Here is a 16,231-nt window from a genome sequence, read left to right on the forward strand (position 1 = left end):
TAATATGCCGTCAACAGATGCTCCAATAGACGCTCCATTTCTTTCCTTTACCAGTTTCTTTATTTGATCCCCTCTGAGTTGTTTTTTCCTTAAATGTTTTCTATCCAATAAAGTATGTATTTCTATCCTTCCTTTCCTTTTGTACCAGTTAGTCCATATAATTTTATATTTCATAAATATGTCTGTGTGTTTTAATTATATTGTACCCAATTTTAGTTCTTCTTTTATATTTCGCTTAGAAACCTTGATAAGCGATTGAATCAAATTTTAATAAAAACTTGAAACTTGAACCAAGGCTGGTACCAGGCAGACTTGCACAGTCTGTGTCCCGTATATGGCAACTCAGTTTAGAATGGGCTGGGGAGGGCTTTGACGGGAACTACAGTAAATTGGAACATGAGGACAGTGCCTGGCAGACTCTATGGTCTGTATCCCGCAAACAAAGAGATGGCTTGAATAGGCTGGAGTGAACTTTGACGGCAATTCCAGTAGCTGGAAACTAAGGATAGTACTGGGCGGACTTTAGCCAAGAAATAACTAAGAAAAAAAAGACAATTTAATGTGGTTATGAATCTATTATGCATGTAAATATTGGGCAGACTGGATGGAATGTTCAGGTCTTTATCTTTTGTCATTTACTATATTACATGCTCCTCATATACACTGTCCACATACTTCCCATTACACTCTACCAAGATGCAAACATGTATCTCCAGACTGAATCTGCTGACAAAACAAATGGCAATGTGCCATTGTGTCATAACGTAAGAGTGTACTTTCCAATTTGTTTTTAATAATCTGCACAATTACAAAGCAGAATCAAGCTGATATTCTATAAGAAAAGCACAGATATATGATCTTAAATACAAATGCTTCACAGTGATCTTCTAGATTAAGACCAGAACATACTACAACTTGATTGTATAGGAATCTAGGAGGAGTGGATGAAAGCTTATCTGGAGATAAAATAAAAAAGGAGAGAGAAGGTCAAAGATGACTCAAGGCAAATTACAGGAATGACACATTTGCTAGCTTTTAAGCTGAGACATGGATCACAATTTCAATACAATCAGCTACCGCAGCAGCCAAACCCCATCAGCATATTAACTCCCTCACACCAAGCTAAATACTAATTAAACTAATCATGGGTGCCCAATTGATACCTTTTTCCTGTCACTTACTGTTAACAAAATGTACCTTTAGGCCCTAGAAAAGTATCAAAATTTCTCCAACTTAGCTACTCCTACTTTATTGGAATCAGTGAAATCGGTGAGATGCTGGGATGAAAAGTGAGATCATAAGTTTTTACAAAACGAGAAGAGGGAGAAATGTAAAATTTAAATAGTAAAATCAGGGGAACAAAACAAAAACATTTAGCACAAAAATAAATGGAAGCCAGGGTCAAGACATATTTAATCCGATAGTTTAAATAATCCTGTTATTTTATTAAAAGAATCTGGGTACTTTATTAAAAGAATCAGTTGTACTGCATAATAAAGATTATTTTTTCACCTTTCTCGTACTGATTTTCCACAAACGAAACAAGTCCATTTTCTCTTTCCTCCATGAGTGCATTCTATGTGACGTTTCAGGTTTCCAGTGTCATTGAACTGACGACCACAAATGTCACATGGGAAAGGTCCTACAATAAAAAAGGGCACGTAATTTATGAGGGAATAAAAACTACTTAGGGCTCCTTTTACAAAGGTGCGCTAGCGTTTTTAGCGCATGCACAAGATTAGCGCTTACCGCCTGCTTAAAAGGAGGCGGTAGCAGCTAGCACGCATGGCATTTTAGCGTGCGCTAAGCACGCGCTAAAAAACTGCTAGCACACCTTTGTAAAAGGAGCCCTTAAGCTGGACTAAACATCATTTTGAAGCATTTTAGTTTCAGAACTGAAAATAAGAATCCTTAAAAATACATATATAGACCAAAATGCACGCCCAGAAACTGTTTCATCAGACCATCACATTTTATGTAGAAAGTAGCTATTGCTTCTGAATACAGTATGCATTTGCTTACATACCAAGATGGAACTTTTCTTGATGCTTCAGTCTTGCAAACCGTGATTTGAAGTGCTCCTCACAATATGTACATTTGAAGGGCTTGTCTTGAGAGTGAAGGATCATATGTTCCTGCAAGTGTGGTCTTCTGGTAAAGGATTTGCTACAGATCTAAATGACAAAACATTGCCTCTAAAACAAAGAAACTGAATTGAGAGGCTGGTATACTCATAACAGAGACATACTGGCAAAGATGGTAGAGGTAGTGTCAGTTTGACACTGAAGAAGTAATCTCACTTATTTGCTTTAATTGTTGGCCAGTGAAACAGATCTTACTATCCTCTATAACAAGGGTCTCAAAGTCCCTCCTTGAGGGCCGCAATCCAGTCAGGTTTTCAGGATTTCCCCAATTAATATGCATGAGATCTATGTGCATGTACCACTTTCAATTCATATTCATTGGGGAAATCCTGAAAACCCGACTGGATTGCGGCCCTCGAGGAGGGACTTTGAGACCCCTGCTCTATAATAATATAGCCTCTTTTTTGTTCATTTACAATCTACTACGAATTGCTTAAAAATGAGCATTTTCTGAAGGAAAAAATGAGGATTGCTTTCAAATCCACTATGATGTCAAAGAAATGCTCATTGGAACAAACAGAACAACCCCCCCCCCCCTTCTATTAAACTGCACTAGCAGTTTTTAGCACAAAGAGACTCACTGAATGGTCCGCATTGCTCCCAACGCTCATAGGAACTCTATGAGCATCGGGAGCAGTACGGGCCATTCAGCAAGGCTCCCCGCACTAGAAACTGCTAACGCAGTTTAATAGAAAAGGCCCACAGTGTTTAGAGACTACCGCACTATTAAATAGTTCTTCATGAACTCAATAAAAAATTTAAAATGCACTGGAAAAAAGAAGAGGAGTTTAACATTTGCTTAATTTGCCTATATTTTAACATACAGACCACTATAAATAATTACAGTACAAAATGTATAGCATCAACCCTTCACTATAAAAAGACAAAATAAGCTTTGCTATATAGAGAGTTAATGAGCCTTACTTCGCATTCCCATTCTCCAATTTTTATCTTCCTTATAGAAAGAAATTCTTGGATTCTCTCCGGATGAAACCTAGAAGGAAAATTTAATGACAATTTGAGTTGGCAAGAGTTCATTCAAACCCATTTTACAAATAATTCTAAATCAGCACATTTTCACTTAAGCAACGTAAGTTAGAATCAACCAGCTTATTCTAAATGTGATCTTAAAGCTGCAATACAAATCCTCCGGTTGAATGTTTGATAGGCTCAGGTCTTAAAAGCCTAACACTTGAGTATTCAAACGTGAGAAACCACAAACTATCCTTCAGCACTTTGTGAACTAGTATCATACAGGTTTTACTTTAGGATGTTCACTGCAGGAGGACTGCCAGCTGCCACTTGCCTCTTCACATGTTTGACTAGTGTTTTCCTGCTTGCATGAAGTTTACTACAATAAGGGCATTTGTGCTCCTTCTGAAGGAAGTCAGTCTCACTGTTGTGCTTCTTTCTGTGAACAGTTAGGTTGGACTTGGTTGAATAGCGCTGTTGGCAGATGTCACATTCAAAGGGTTTCTCTCCAGTGTGTACCCGGGTGTGGCTTTCGTATTTCCCTACAAAATACACACACAATTAAAAATTTTAGATAAAACTCCTTTATTGGCAATCCTTTGCCATACATCAAAAATATGTAGCATCACCCCTTCACTAAAAAAAACTATCTTTATAAAAATGTATAGATAGCTTGTAAAAATTTTATTTCTTCTTTAGAAGGCTTTCCCCTAAATAAATAAAGTAATATCCAAACCTAATTAGAGTCTCTTCCTCCTCCTCTCACACATATGGCCACCCTTCCTGACCCTTCTTGAAGCGGTAGTTTGTATTTCTCCTTTGGTGAGGAATAACAGTCACCACACCACAGAGCTGTACTAGAAAAACACTGAGATCAAACCCCTGTAAAATCACAGAAAGAAGCGCTGATGAACTGAGTCAGTCCCCGATCAGTTGATAAAAAGGAAACCATATATTGGTAGAGGAGAAAACACAAGAACACCGCTAATGTGTCAGTCTGCACTACAAATGGAGACAGAAGATCATCAGGTGCATAAATTAGTATCCAAAAAAGTGTGGCAGAAAAGCTCAGTTCTGCCAAATATCACTGGCTTGATTCCTCAATCAAGTGGTCTTGCTGTTTTGATATTCCATCATCATAGTACAGCTGTTCTAATTCATTCCAATAAATCAGCACGATTTTCATCTAATGAAACAACTCTACGGCAGACCATCTGGGAGATTACAGCCTGCCTCATCTAACTCCAACTTTCTGCAATGAAAGAGGAGCTCATCAAACTCAAATAGGATTTAGCTGCAAATAAAGAAGCTTCCAGGCAATTTACTACCTTTGCCACAGAAAATAAAAATCCAAGAATAGATGGGTTACTGTAGGTTCAGGTAAATTACAGCCTGTGATACAGAAGCATCCAACCTCCCAATTGTTGCCCCTAGAAAAGCGATTCCCAAACCTGTCTTGGGAGGTCCCCTGCCAGACAGGTTTTCATGATAGCCACAATGAATATTTATGAAAGAGATGTGTATGAATTCCTCCACAGCATGCAAATCTCTCTCATGAATATGCATTGTGGATATCCTGAAAACCTGACCAGCTGGTGAGTTCCCAGGATAGGTTTGAAAAAACACTGCCCTAGAAAATTATTTTGCTACACTGGATTACGATATTTATGAAATAAAAACCGAGACAGACAGAGCACCGTATATACTCGAATATAAATCGAGACCCCCAATTTCCCCCCCCCCCTCAAAAAGGAGGAAAAATGGTTGACTCAAATATAAGACAGGGGCTTAATATTCAAGTGTCCTGCCCTGCCAGGATCTGCACCCAGTGTCTTCTCCCTCACGCCCTCCTCTGTCAAGATCTCCACTCAGCACCACTCCCTGCCAAGTTCGGCATACAACCCTCTTCCCTCCCTGCCCTACAAGGTTCTGCACTCAGCCCTCTTCCCTACCAGGCTCTACACCCAGCCCCCTTCCCACCCTGCAAAGCTCTGCACCCAGCCCTCTTCCCTCCCTGCCCTACCAGGCTATGGAGCCAGCCCCCCTCCCTGCCAGGCTATGCAGCCAGCCCCCCTCATTTTGCCAGGCTCAGCACCCTGTCCCACCTTCTCTTCCACTTCTGATGTAGGCTGGGCCGGGATAGGAGAGATCCCTCCCCTCTCCCGGGCCAGCCGATGCAAATCATTTTTTTAACCCCCCGCATACCTTTTCTGATACCCCCCAGTACCTTTTTAGTTATCCCTGGTGGTCCAGCGGTGTATGGGCAGGTCCGTGCTCCTGCCCTACGCACTTCCTTCGACTCGCTGATTGGGGCTTGGGGCTCGGGGCGCACAGGAGCGAGCTTCTCAAGCTCCCGCATGGCTCTGCGCCGCTAGCAGAATGGCTGCCGCCAGGTTCCACGAGTCTCACATTAAAAACGATGAGATAAGTGGCCTTGATGATTGAAATTATTTAAAAATGTTTTAAGATACCGAATTGCTAAATTTGCACAACTTAGTAGTTACAGAGGAGGAGGAGGACCAATGATTACAATTTGGTTTCACTGAGCTGAGCAGCTGTTTCAGCTGATTTGTAAGCACCAGTAACCTGTCTGAGGTCCTTTCTCCCTTTCTGGCAATATGCAGAACAATATAAAAATGCATATAGTAAAATATTGAAGCAGATATTGTTGGGGCTAATCGATTGGGAAAAATTTTTCTTCCTTAAAAGTTTTGTAAAATTACTTAATTTTTTTTATGAATTACGAATTCCACTTTTGGTTTAAATTTGTCATTTTGTAGCATGGAATTCAGATCCAATTTTTTGTTTATCTGTTCTACATTGTAAGTATACACGGCCGCTGAGCTTATCGCAGCAAGGGATCTCCCTGCTGCAATAAGTTTAGCGGCCGCCTGTCCCTCCCCAAATGATCGCTGGCAGGAGGGATGCCCAATCCTTCCTGCCGGAACACCCCCTCGTAAATTGTCGGCAGGAGGGATGGACAATCCCTCCTGCCAAACCCCCCCCCCCCCCCCCGAAGTGCTCTTCACCAGCAGGAGAGATGCCCAGGCCTTCCCACCAGCAGGAGAGATGCCCAGGGCACCTCCCATCCCGAATGTCTGCCCAGCCCACCCCACCCCACCCCCAGATCCCTCTCCACCCCCACCCCACTAGGATTTCAGTTAGCCCAGTTGCCTAAGGCCCTATGGGCGGAGCTTAGACATCTGGTCCAATCAGGCCCTAGGCCCTTCCCCAGTACATTCCAAAATGCACTGGGAAGGGGCAGGTCCACCATTCAGATGAAGGCAGGCCTGCCAGCCAGCTGGAGGACCCGGCCAGCCATGAAAAAGAGGTTAGAGAGTAGTCCAAGTGGGGGTGGGTGGAAGGGGGGTCCGGTGGGGCAGGGGTTTGGGGGGGGGGGGGTTGTCCGACAGGAGGGATTGTGCATCCCTCCTGCCGGTGAAAAGCATTATCATCGGGGGGTAGGACAGCAGGAGGAATTGGGCATCCCTCCTGAGGGTAAAGAACACAATCACGCCCAGGGTGGTTCAGGGGGTGTGGCAGCAGGAGAAATTGGGCATCTCTCTTTCCGCAATGTGTCGGGGGCTGGAGGGGGGTCGTGGTGGATGGTGACAGGAGAGATTGGGGGGGTTCACAATTCTCGTTGTTTATGATAGACACCAGTTAGAGAAACGTGCTTTTAGGTGAAGGACTGGGCCCCTCCATCACCTAAAAGGCTTGGGCGTTGGGACTTGGTTGATGTTTTGGTTGGGAATGTGCTGTAAGCATACACGTAGTGGTGGTCTGGGTGATTAAACTGCTGAACATACAGGTAGGCCATTTTTGGGAAAAAAACCACATTTTGGATGTTTTTCTTTTTTTTTTAGAATGGACATTTCCCGCTACTTACTTTGTACGCCTAGGGCCTTAGGCCAAAAGGGGACTTAGACGTTGTTTTTTATTATCCCCTCCACATGTTACAAGATCTGAGGCAACATACCACAAAGCTCTACGAAAGGAAGAATGTACCAAGCAAATCTGATTGATTTCTTTGACAGGATGACCAGACAACTACAGTAAATTGAGAAGACATGCTGAATGTAGTCTATTTAGATTGCAGCAAAGTTTTTGATACAGTTCCTCAAAGGAGGCTAATGAACTAAGCAGACTGAAGTTAGCACCCAAGGGGGTGAACTCAATTAGAAACTAGTTGACTGACAGATGATAGAGTGGTAAATGGAATTCACATGGAAGAAGGTGAATAATGTAGTGCTGCTTCAGGGATCAATGCTGGAGTTGATTCTATTCAATTTCTTTGTTAGTGACATTGGCAGAGTGTTAGAAGGATGAAAAAGTTTGCCTTTTAACAGATGACACAAAAGATTTGCAACGAACCAAGTTATCTTGATGATCTTCTTACACACTGGGCTCCAAGAGCTCTTTGTAAGCAGCCTTTGGAATACTGTGTTCTCTGCAAAGGTGTGATCCTTATTCCATAAATATTATCAATCTGCTTCAAATGCAGGCATTACACATGCCGAAATATTTTGAATATATGGACACCAACTCAAACAATTATACAAAAAGTGCTTTCATTCATGGCCATTTGGTGTTTTCTAGACTGGATTCTTATTGCAGCCACCTGTGCTTGCCTCTCTTCTTTCTCTGCTGATAATATCTTAAGACAACAGAGGGCTTTTGTAGAAAAAGAAATGGAGAAAGACAAACCAGATCTAGCCAGCAGCACTATGCAAAGAAATAGGAACTTCAAAAGCAACAACAGAAGAAAAGCTGGTACAATGAGAGAGAGGGTTTACAAAGAAGAAAGGCTGATGTACAGGAATGAGGGGATTCAAAAAGGAGCTCACTTAGAAGGTATGATGCAGTGGGCGAAAGAAGGTATCTGAAAAAGAACATCAGGACAATGATAGGTAAGAGAGAAGTAGGTGGCTCAGAATAGAGGACTAGAAGGAAAGTTGGCTGAGAGAATGAGAGAGAAAGATCCAGAGTTGCAAGTGGGCAAGAGCAAGATAAATGAAAAATAAGTCAAGCAATGCTAGGCTCTGGATGAGGAATCACTACACAGGAAAAGGACCATGACATCATTGTGAAATAAACACTGAAATCTTACATTACCCGACTTTAAACAATATCTCACCAAAAAGCCTGAAATGTATTACAAGAAAATAGAAGATTGATTTAATAGCTAAAACCCTAACTACTCTCCCTAACAAATCATTTAAGCAAAAATCTTCTTGTAAGACTACAGTTCCCGTTTCCATGTTTTGTTTTAATTTACTAGGAATCCCTTCTTTGTCAGATTCAGTTTGTGAATAGTCAATCCTCAAACTGTGTATTTGGACCAACAATTTAGAAAACCTTTTTTCATTATTTGCGATTAGAATCCTCCTGTCACAAGTTTACAATTGGTTTGCAAACTTACTTCAGGCCCTAAAATACAATTGGGGACAGATGTGGAGGGCCATAATCAAAAGATACATCTAAGTCCGATTTGGATGTAGGGCGCTAGTCACCGAAAGTCGGCAGTGGCAACATGTCCATTCTCAAAAAGTACACTTCTCCCTCGTCATTCGCGCGGGATACGGGCAGAGCCGGACCGCGAATGCCGAAAAAACACAATTATCCGGCTCTGACCCACCCCCACCTCCCTGCCGCCTTCCCAGCCTTACCTGGTGGTCTAGAGGGCTTTCGGGGCAGGAGCGATCTTCCTACGCTCCTGCCCCGTGCAGATTGCCATCAGGAAATGGCTGTAGGGAGTTCCCGACGTAGTCTCGAGAGACTACGGGAACTCCCAGCAGCCATTTCCTCATGGCGATCTGCACGGGGCAGGAGCGTAGGAAGATCGCTCCTGCCCCGAAAGCCCTCTAGACCACCAGGTAAAGCCGGGAAGGCGGCAGGGAGGAAAAAAGATGGATTTTTTTTTACATTAAGACAGTTTTTTTAATTTTACCCCTCCCCAGAAAAAAATTGCGATTATATGAAACCACGAGTGCAGGAACCGCGAATGGGGAGGGGGAAGTGTATGTCTAAAATTTTTTTTTTTTTCGAAAATCATCTATCTGTACTGTCCAGGCATTTGATCATCCAGACCGCCACTATATATCTTTACACCACATTCTCGACCGAAATTCATCCAAGTCCCTAACGCCCAGAACAAGACCTTTTGGACATGAGAGGGGCCAGCATTATGATGGACTGGCCACCCAGACATGGCAACAGAGCAGAGGGGCACCTTACAGGACACTGCTTTGAACGTCACAAAAATGGTGCCACATAAACATCTTACCAGAACTCCCTTATAGGTTATGGTGAGCCCCCCAAAACCCACTATACCCACCTGTCTACAACCCCAATAGCCCTTATGACTGCAGGCAGCACCTATATGGCAGTATAGTAGGGTTTTAGAGGACTCACATTTTCCGCCATTAATGTAGTGGTTAGAGTGGCTTATGGGCCTGGGTCCTCCTCTATATGGTTCAGTAGCCCACCCCCCCCCAGGCTACTTAAGACACCTCTGTGTACCTCTACTAGGCTTTCCTATAGCAGGTGCTGATGTTCCGGAGGTAGGTATGGGATACAATGGGTCAGAGAACACGGGGTAGGTGGAGTGTGTGTGGGTCTTTACTTTATCCCTGCAGTGGGTATCTGGTCACTTTGGATACCTTTTTTGGCACTTATACCTGCTTTAACATCGTCTAACTCAGTGGTTCCCAACCCTGTCCTGGAGGACCACCAGGCCAACCGGGTTTTCAAGCTAGCCCTAATGAATATGCATGAGAGAAATTTGCATATAATGGAAGTAACAGGTATGCAAATCTGCTCCATGCATATTCATTAGGGCTATCCCGAAAACCCGATTGGCCTGGTGGTCCTCCAGGACAGGGTTGGGAACCACTGGTCTAACTCACAACGTATAAGTTCCGTCTAGACAGTCTCGTCAAACATTTGATTATCCCTGCAGGACGACTAAGTCTAGGTCAGCCCACATCCCGCCCTAACCACTCTTCCAGAAAGCCCCTTTCAGCTCTGGGCACATAGCAGGATTCAGAGTCCTAAAAAGTCCCTGGACACGGCCAAAAAGCCATTTCAATAATCAGCATTTGGACTTCCTGTCTTTTAGGACAACCAAGGGCCAACTTGGGCGGGTTTTTTGAAGTGATTAAGTTTTGATTATGAGCCCCATAGCCTCTGGAACAAAATATACCCCATAACCCTATGCCTGCTCTATCCTATCCGAAAATTGAGTTTGTTTCCTTATTTTTAATTGTAAACCACATATTTGGGTTCTGATGTGCAGTACATCAAGAAATAATAAACTTGAAACTTAGGGAATGAATTAAAAATAGGGAATATAATAATAATGCTTCTGTACAAATTCACAGTGCATATCTCCCCGGATTATATATACGGCAACTAAAGCTGCAAGCGCAAATCAGCATGTGTTACTGAGTTGCACACACAATTTAATTGATGAATTAGACAATCCATGTCGATAATTGGCTGCTCACAATCAATTATTGGAATTTATTGGCCTTAATTAGGATCGCATTCTATAATGATCTGAACATTAAATCCTAGGATGTGTATTGGGGGCGTTTCTATGAATTATGTCCATGCTTATAGAATATGCCCGATCTGTGCCTAATTTACATGCTACCATTTTTGCAGATGACTTTAGACGCAGATTAGGCGTTATTCTATAAAGTGTGGATGCCCTTTATAGAATACTGCTCAAAGCATAATTTTTTTCTGAGCTGATTTTTCATTATGATTTACTGAATCTAGTTCATCTTGAATACCGAGAGTAGTGCTGGCCATCCTTCTCAAAAGATCCAGTGTATGTAAATAGATCTCATACATATTCATTAGGGAAATCCTGAACACCCGACTGGATTGTGGCCCTCGTTCCCCACCCCTACTTCTGTTTAGAGAAGAGATGACAAAAGAGATGCAATAAACATTTATAAAATCATGTGTTCAAGAGTCTCTTTTCTGTTTGGAAAACTGCCCTTTATAAAACTTTAAAAGCTTCAATATATATGAAAAAAGTTGTAAAACAATGTTAAACATTGAGGGCTCATTTCACAAAGCAGCGCTAGGCCCTTAACGCACGGAATAGCACACGCTAAATTGCTGCGCGCACTAGCCGCTACCGCCTCCTTTTGAGCAGGCAGTAGATTTTTGGCACTAATCTGGTGCTTGCGTTAAAAACGCTAGCGCACCTTTGTAAAAGGAGCCCTAAAATTAGGGTCCCATGCAATGCTCTGTTTTCAAGCTGCACTAGAAATAAGACATCAAGGAATATCAACTCTTGTACACAATCTTATTGTGATGATTAGACACCTTTTTTTTTTTTGCACAAATAGTATGTTATAAGAATGGAAAGGGGGGTATATTGTTATTGTACTGGCTTTTTAGTATCTTTGAATATAATATATGTATAATATGCTTGAATTATATTATTGGTGGAAGGGGAGGGTGGGGGAGGGACTTAAATTTATGTATTTACAATGATAATAGAAAAGATTTTCCAAGTGATTTGTACGAACCAATTGTTGTATTATTGTTCACTTGTTGTGAGATATAAAAATGAATAAAGATTTGGAAAAAAAAAAAAAAAAAACAACTCTTGTACACAATGAGGTGATTTTACAATGCAAATAGCAACAGCATAGCAATATGTGGAAAATTCAGTGCAAGCTAAAGTTAATACTACTGCCAAGCAAGACAAGCACAGCCAGCCTTTCACAAAACAAACATTTTTATGTTGAGATAAGAAATCACCTTAAACTGTGCAACAAAAATCTCTTATTATTTAATTTAAACCCATTTTAAAGTCATTAAATGCATCAATTTAATCACATGTAAAACTCTTACCTCTTCGATTGAATGTTTTATCACATTTAGGGCACTTCAATATTTTTTTGCTACTGCTCTGTACAATCACTGGTGCTAACCCTTCTGGAAAATGTTTTGCAGAATCCAAGTTCTCATTTACTTCTTCATTATTATTTTGTTCTTTATCACTTTGCTCTTCAGCCTTTGCATCATCACCAGATGTCTCTTCTTCCTGTCCATCCTCATCTGCATTAAACTCACTACCAGTATCTTCAACGTCAATTTTATCAATGCTGTTAGAAGAGTCTGCATCAATTTCATCATCACTGTTCTCAAATTTAACCGGGCTCTTACGATTTCGTATTGACCGTCTCATTGAAAACTCTGTTTCGTCAAGGATGTTTAGTTTATGTTTTTTGCCTAGGGGAAGTGATTTATGAGCTTTAGCCAGGTGATTTTCCAAAGACTTCTTGTAACAGAAATTCCGAGTGCACAAGGTACACCGATGACTACTTGGCAATTTACCGGCACAATCATTAATCTCTGCTGGTGATATGGACTCTGTTATAACAGACTGTATATCACTGCAAATACTTTCATTAGCTAGTAATTTAACTGCATCAATAATATCTAAAAATTTTGCAGTTTCCAAGATTGCAGGGATCTCATTTTCATATACAAAAAATTCTGAAGTATACAGAAAGTCAAGCAAATGCTGGAAGACAGAATGGGTGACATGATCTAAAGTGACAATATCCGTGTTAGGGTTTTTGCTCAAACAAGCATTGAAGTAGCTACTGCCAACTGCAACCACCACTTTATGAGCACTAAATATTTTTCCTTCTACTTTAATAACTAGATCACAGAAAGATGGCACTTTCAGCCGATCTTCATTTAAATATTTAAGTAAATTTCTGTTGTACTGCCAAGAACTTAGAAGTTTCCTTTGATCTGGGGATGGGGATAATTCTTGAGTGCATTCACGTATGTCTGGAGTAACTTCCTTTAGAAGATGAGTGGTAGACACATTTTTACAGTCCACTGTGAACATACCTCCTGAACTTTTTCCATTGCCAGAAACTGTCTTGTAATTAACATTCTGCTTGATTTTTCTTTTCTTCATTGCAATATTGTAATGTAAGAAATATGAACTTCATATGGTTTTTAAAAAGGCTAACATTTAAAAAGGCCCGGACTAAACATTTTTGATGACACACCCCAGGTTTTCATATCCTACAGAAAAAAAAGAAGTAGTTACATTTTAATTCCTTTCCACATTTATTTATTTATTCAATTTTCTAAACCATTCTCCCAGGGGAGCTCAGATCGGTTTACATGAATTTATTCAGAAAAATACTTAAGCATTTTCTATCTAATATACCTGGGGCAATGGGAGGATTAAGTGACTTGCCCAGGGTCACAAGGAACAATGTGGGTTTGAGCCCACAACCCCAGGGTGCTGAGGTTGTAGCTTAAACCACTAAACCACATTCTCCCCATACCAATTATATTTAATAAACATAAGCTATAAGGAGTGAAATTCTGTACCGATCAGCATCTTTTGAAAATACAGAGAAATTAAAGGAATTCTTTAGTGATGATGGCTTTAAACTCAGCTATATTGCTGCCTTATGGATATCTCGCCAGGAGGTAACAGCCTTAAGAAATACGTACCTCTACATGTCTGAGTTGCTGAAATCCAGGAGTCCTCAGCTTATCCATCAGAACTACTTCTTGACTGATTAAAAAAAATAGTAATCAGCCTAGCACCCAAATTTGAAATATGGCAGCAAATGCTTTAAAGTCTGTATTATTTTCTGAAGGCATAAATGTGTAAAACCATGCTACCACCACAAAATTAGTTTCCATACAGTAGATCTATGGAACTAACTAAATTGAGGTGGACCTTTTTAAGGATAAATAGAAAAGAGAGGAAACATTTGGGTGGACTTCTAGGTTTAAACACCAGTACTGTTTAAACAAGATCTACAATTTCCTTATCTTACTAAAATACAGTAATATTCTCAAAAGAAGGATCTTCCCTTTTTTTTTTTTTTTTTAAGAAAACAAATTGACTTTCTTTGAAGGAGAGAGCAAATATTTCAATTTTCAAGCCAAGTATTTCATATTTTACTAATTCATAACCACAGTTCTCAGATATTGTTTAAATTCAGACAGAAATGTTCCTGCCACAATATGGATATTAACAGATTTCATACCAATTAACACATTTTGGCAATTTCCAATTTCCACTAAAGAACTAAAAGCTTTTTAGGCAAGTGGTCTCAGATGCTGATTTTTAGGGCCTATACAAATGGTCAGTTATGAGGGGGTACTGAAAAGTTCTCAGCCCTACCAACCAACTTCCTACATTCTGAGCATTATTTTGCCACAGTAGCTGAAAAGAGTTATCTTATTTCAATAAGTGCCTTATCTACATCATTGGCATTCTCTTCTTGGTTGGGCTAAGAACTTTTCAGCACCCCTGAATTATATTTCTGTCTCTCTCTTAGAAAAGTCCCACTCCCTCTAATGCAACTTTCTGTTTTCAGTAAGATGGGACACATCAGAAGGAAAGTTCCATGCCTGACCATAGGCAGCATAAGTTGCTCTAGAGATAGAGACAAGTTTTAAGGTAGATTAGGAAGGGTGAGGTTTGAGAAAGAGAGGGAGATGCCTGACCATAGGCAGCATAAGCTGCTCTAGAGATAGAGACAAGTTTTAAGGTAGACTAGGAAGGGTGAGGTTTGAGAAAGAGAGGGAGATGCCAGACCATAGGCAGCATAAGCTGCTCTAGAGATAGAGACAAGTTTTAAGGTAGACTAGGAAGGGTGAGGTTTGAGAAAGAGAGGGAGATGCCAGACCAGAGGAGGAGAATGGAGGGAGAGGTACACTAGACCCAGGGGCAGAGAGAAGGGAGAGGTGTTGGACTCAGGAGTACAGGGGATAGAGAAAGATATACAAGACCAGTAGTTCCCAACCCTGTCCTGGAGGACCACCAGCCAGTCAGGTTTTCAGGATAGCTCTAATGAATATGCATGAGAGAGATTTGCATATAGTGGAGGTGACAGGCATGCAAATCTGCCCCATGCATATTCATTAGGGCTATCCTGAAAACCTGATTGGCTGGTGGTCCTCCAGGACAGGGTTGGGAACCAGTGAACTAGACAATGGGGGGGGGAGGAAGTAGAGAGCAAGAGATCAGACTGGGGAGGGAGAAATGCAACACCTTGAAGGGAAGGGAAAGGAGAGAAGCTGGACACAGGTAGGGATAGAGATACAGATAAGAAATGCTAGGAACATAGGACAGATGAAGAGGGCAGATGCTACACATAGGGGAGGGAGATAATTTAAGTATGCAAATGAGGGTGCAAAAGACAAATGTAATTTTGTTTGTCCTGCATTATGATCTGTTCCTCTCCTTTCTCTACCAGAGGAACATTCACATATGCATTTTTGTAGACCATTGGATTATAACAGTTACTTGAGGTCATAAAACTGGTTTTATTTTATAATGTTGGAATTTGTTAGAATGTAGGGGGGAAAATCAGTAAGATAAAGATCTCATTAACATGAAAAAAATGAGAAAGTAGCAACGTATTTTTTTTTTTTTTCTTACCTCAGCACAGATGGATACTGTTGGCATGCTAGTCATTTCACGCAAGATAGTAGTTAAAGCAAATATCAGCAACCTTTCTTTCTTCTTTCTCTGTGCTGCCTAAGAACCAGAACCGGGACTGCTGGCCGTCAGCAGTAAAGCAGGAAGGATTAGCCTGCCCTAGAGGGCTGGTGCTACTGAATAACAAACCATGCAGCAACTAGGAACAAGAACGTTAGTTCCCTGCTAAAGGGGGGAGGACACGTTTAAAAGAACACCATCGCCAGGAAGAAGTAAAAAAAAAAAAAAAAAATCAAGCCCATTAACAGGAGCGATGAGGAGGGGAAGTAAAACTCTGAAAACGCATAGGAATTGTGATCAGAGAGTATGGCGAAAAGATTGTGAGGCCAATGTAAGCTCCGCGCAGTTCATCGATAGCCAAGCTCATTCATAAAAGTTCATCAGTAGCTATGAAAACAATATAGCTACAAGGAAATTGTGCGTGAACATCGGATGAACTATGAAAAATGCCTTTGGCTGGTGTTTTTAGTGGTAAATGGCAATAATTTATGCAAATGCTTTTTAATGTTATGGGGAAAGGCTTCTAATATTTGGTGTTGGAAGTATTTATAATTATTTAATGAAGTTTAGAATGCAAAATTAGAAAAAAATAAATAAT

At 40.9% G+C, this 16,231-nt stretch overlaps 1 protein-coding gene across 1 annotated transcript in view; it reads right to left on the bottom strand.

The window, feature by feature from the left end:
• The window catches only part of ZBTB41 (zinc finger and BTB domain containing 41), a 59,188-nt gene extending 43,445 nt beyond the window's left edge, over window positions 1–15,743 (bottom strand). The window contains 7 exon segments of the mRNA XM_033916609.1: window positions 1,513–1,642; window positions 2,027–2,174; window positions 3,069–3,138; window positions 3,451–3,658; window positions 11,994–13,187; window positions 13,629–13,692; window positions 15,574–15,743. Coding sequence (XP_033772500.1) covers window positions 1,513–1,642; window positions 2,027–2,174; window positions 3,069–3,138; window positions 3,451–3,658; window positions 11,994–13,077 — 1,640 coding nt within the window. The 5' untranslated portion in view covers window positions 13,078–13,187; window positions 13,629–13,692; window positions 15,574–15,743.
• Window positions 15,744–16,231: the final 488 nt, after the last annotated feature.

This window comes from Geotrypetes seraphini, chromosome 12 (genome assembly GCF_902459505.1).
Source record: "Geotrypetes seraphini chromosome 12, aGeoSer1.1, whole genome shotgun sequence".
NCBI classification, from domain to species: domain Eukaryota; kingdom Metazoa; phylum Chordata; class Amphibia; order Gymnophiona; family Dermophiidae; genus Geotrypetes; species Geotrypetes seraphini.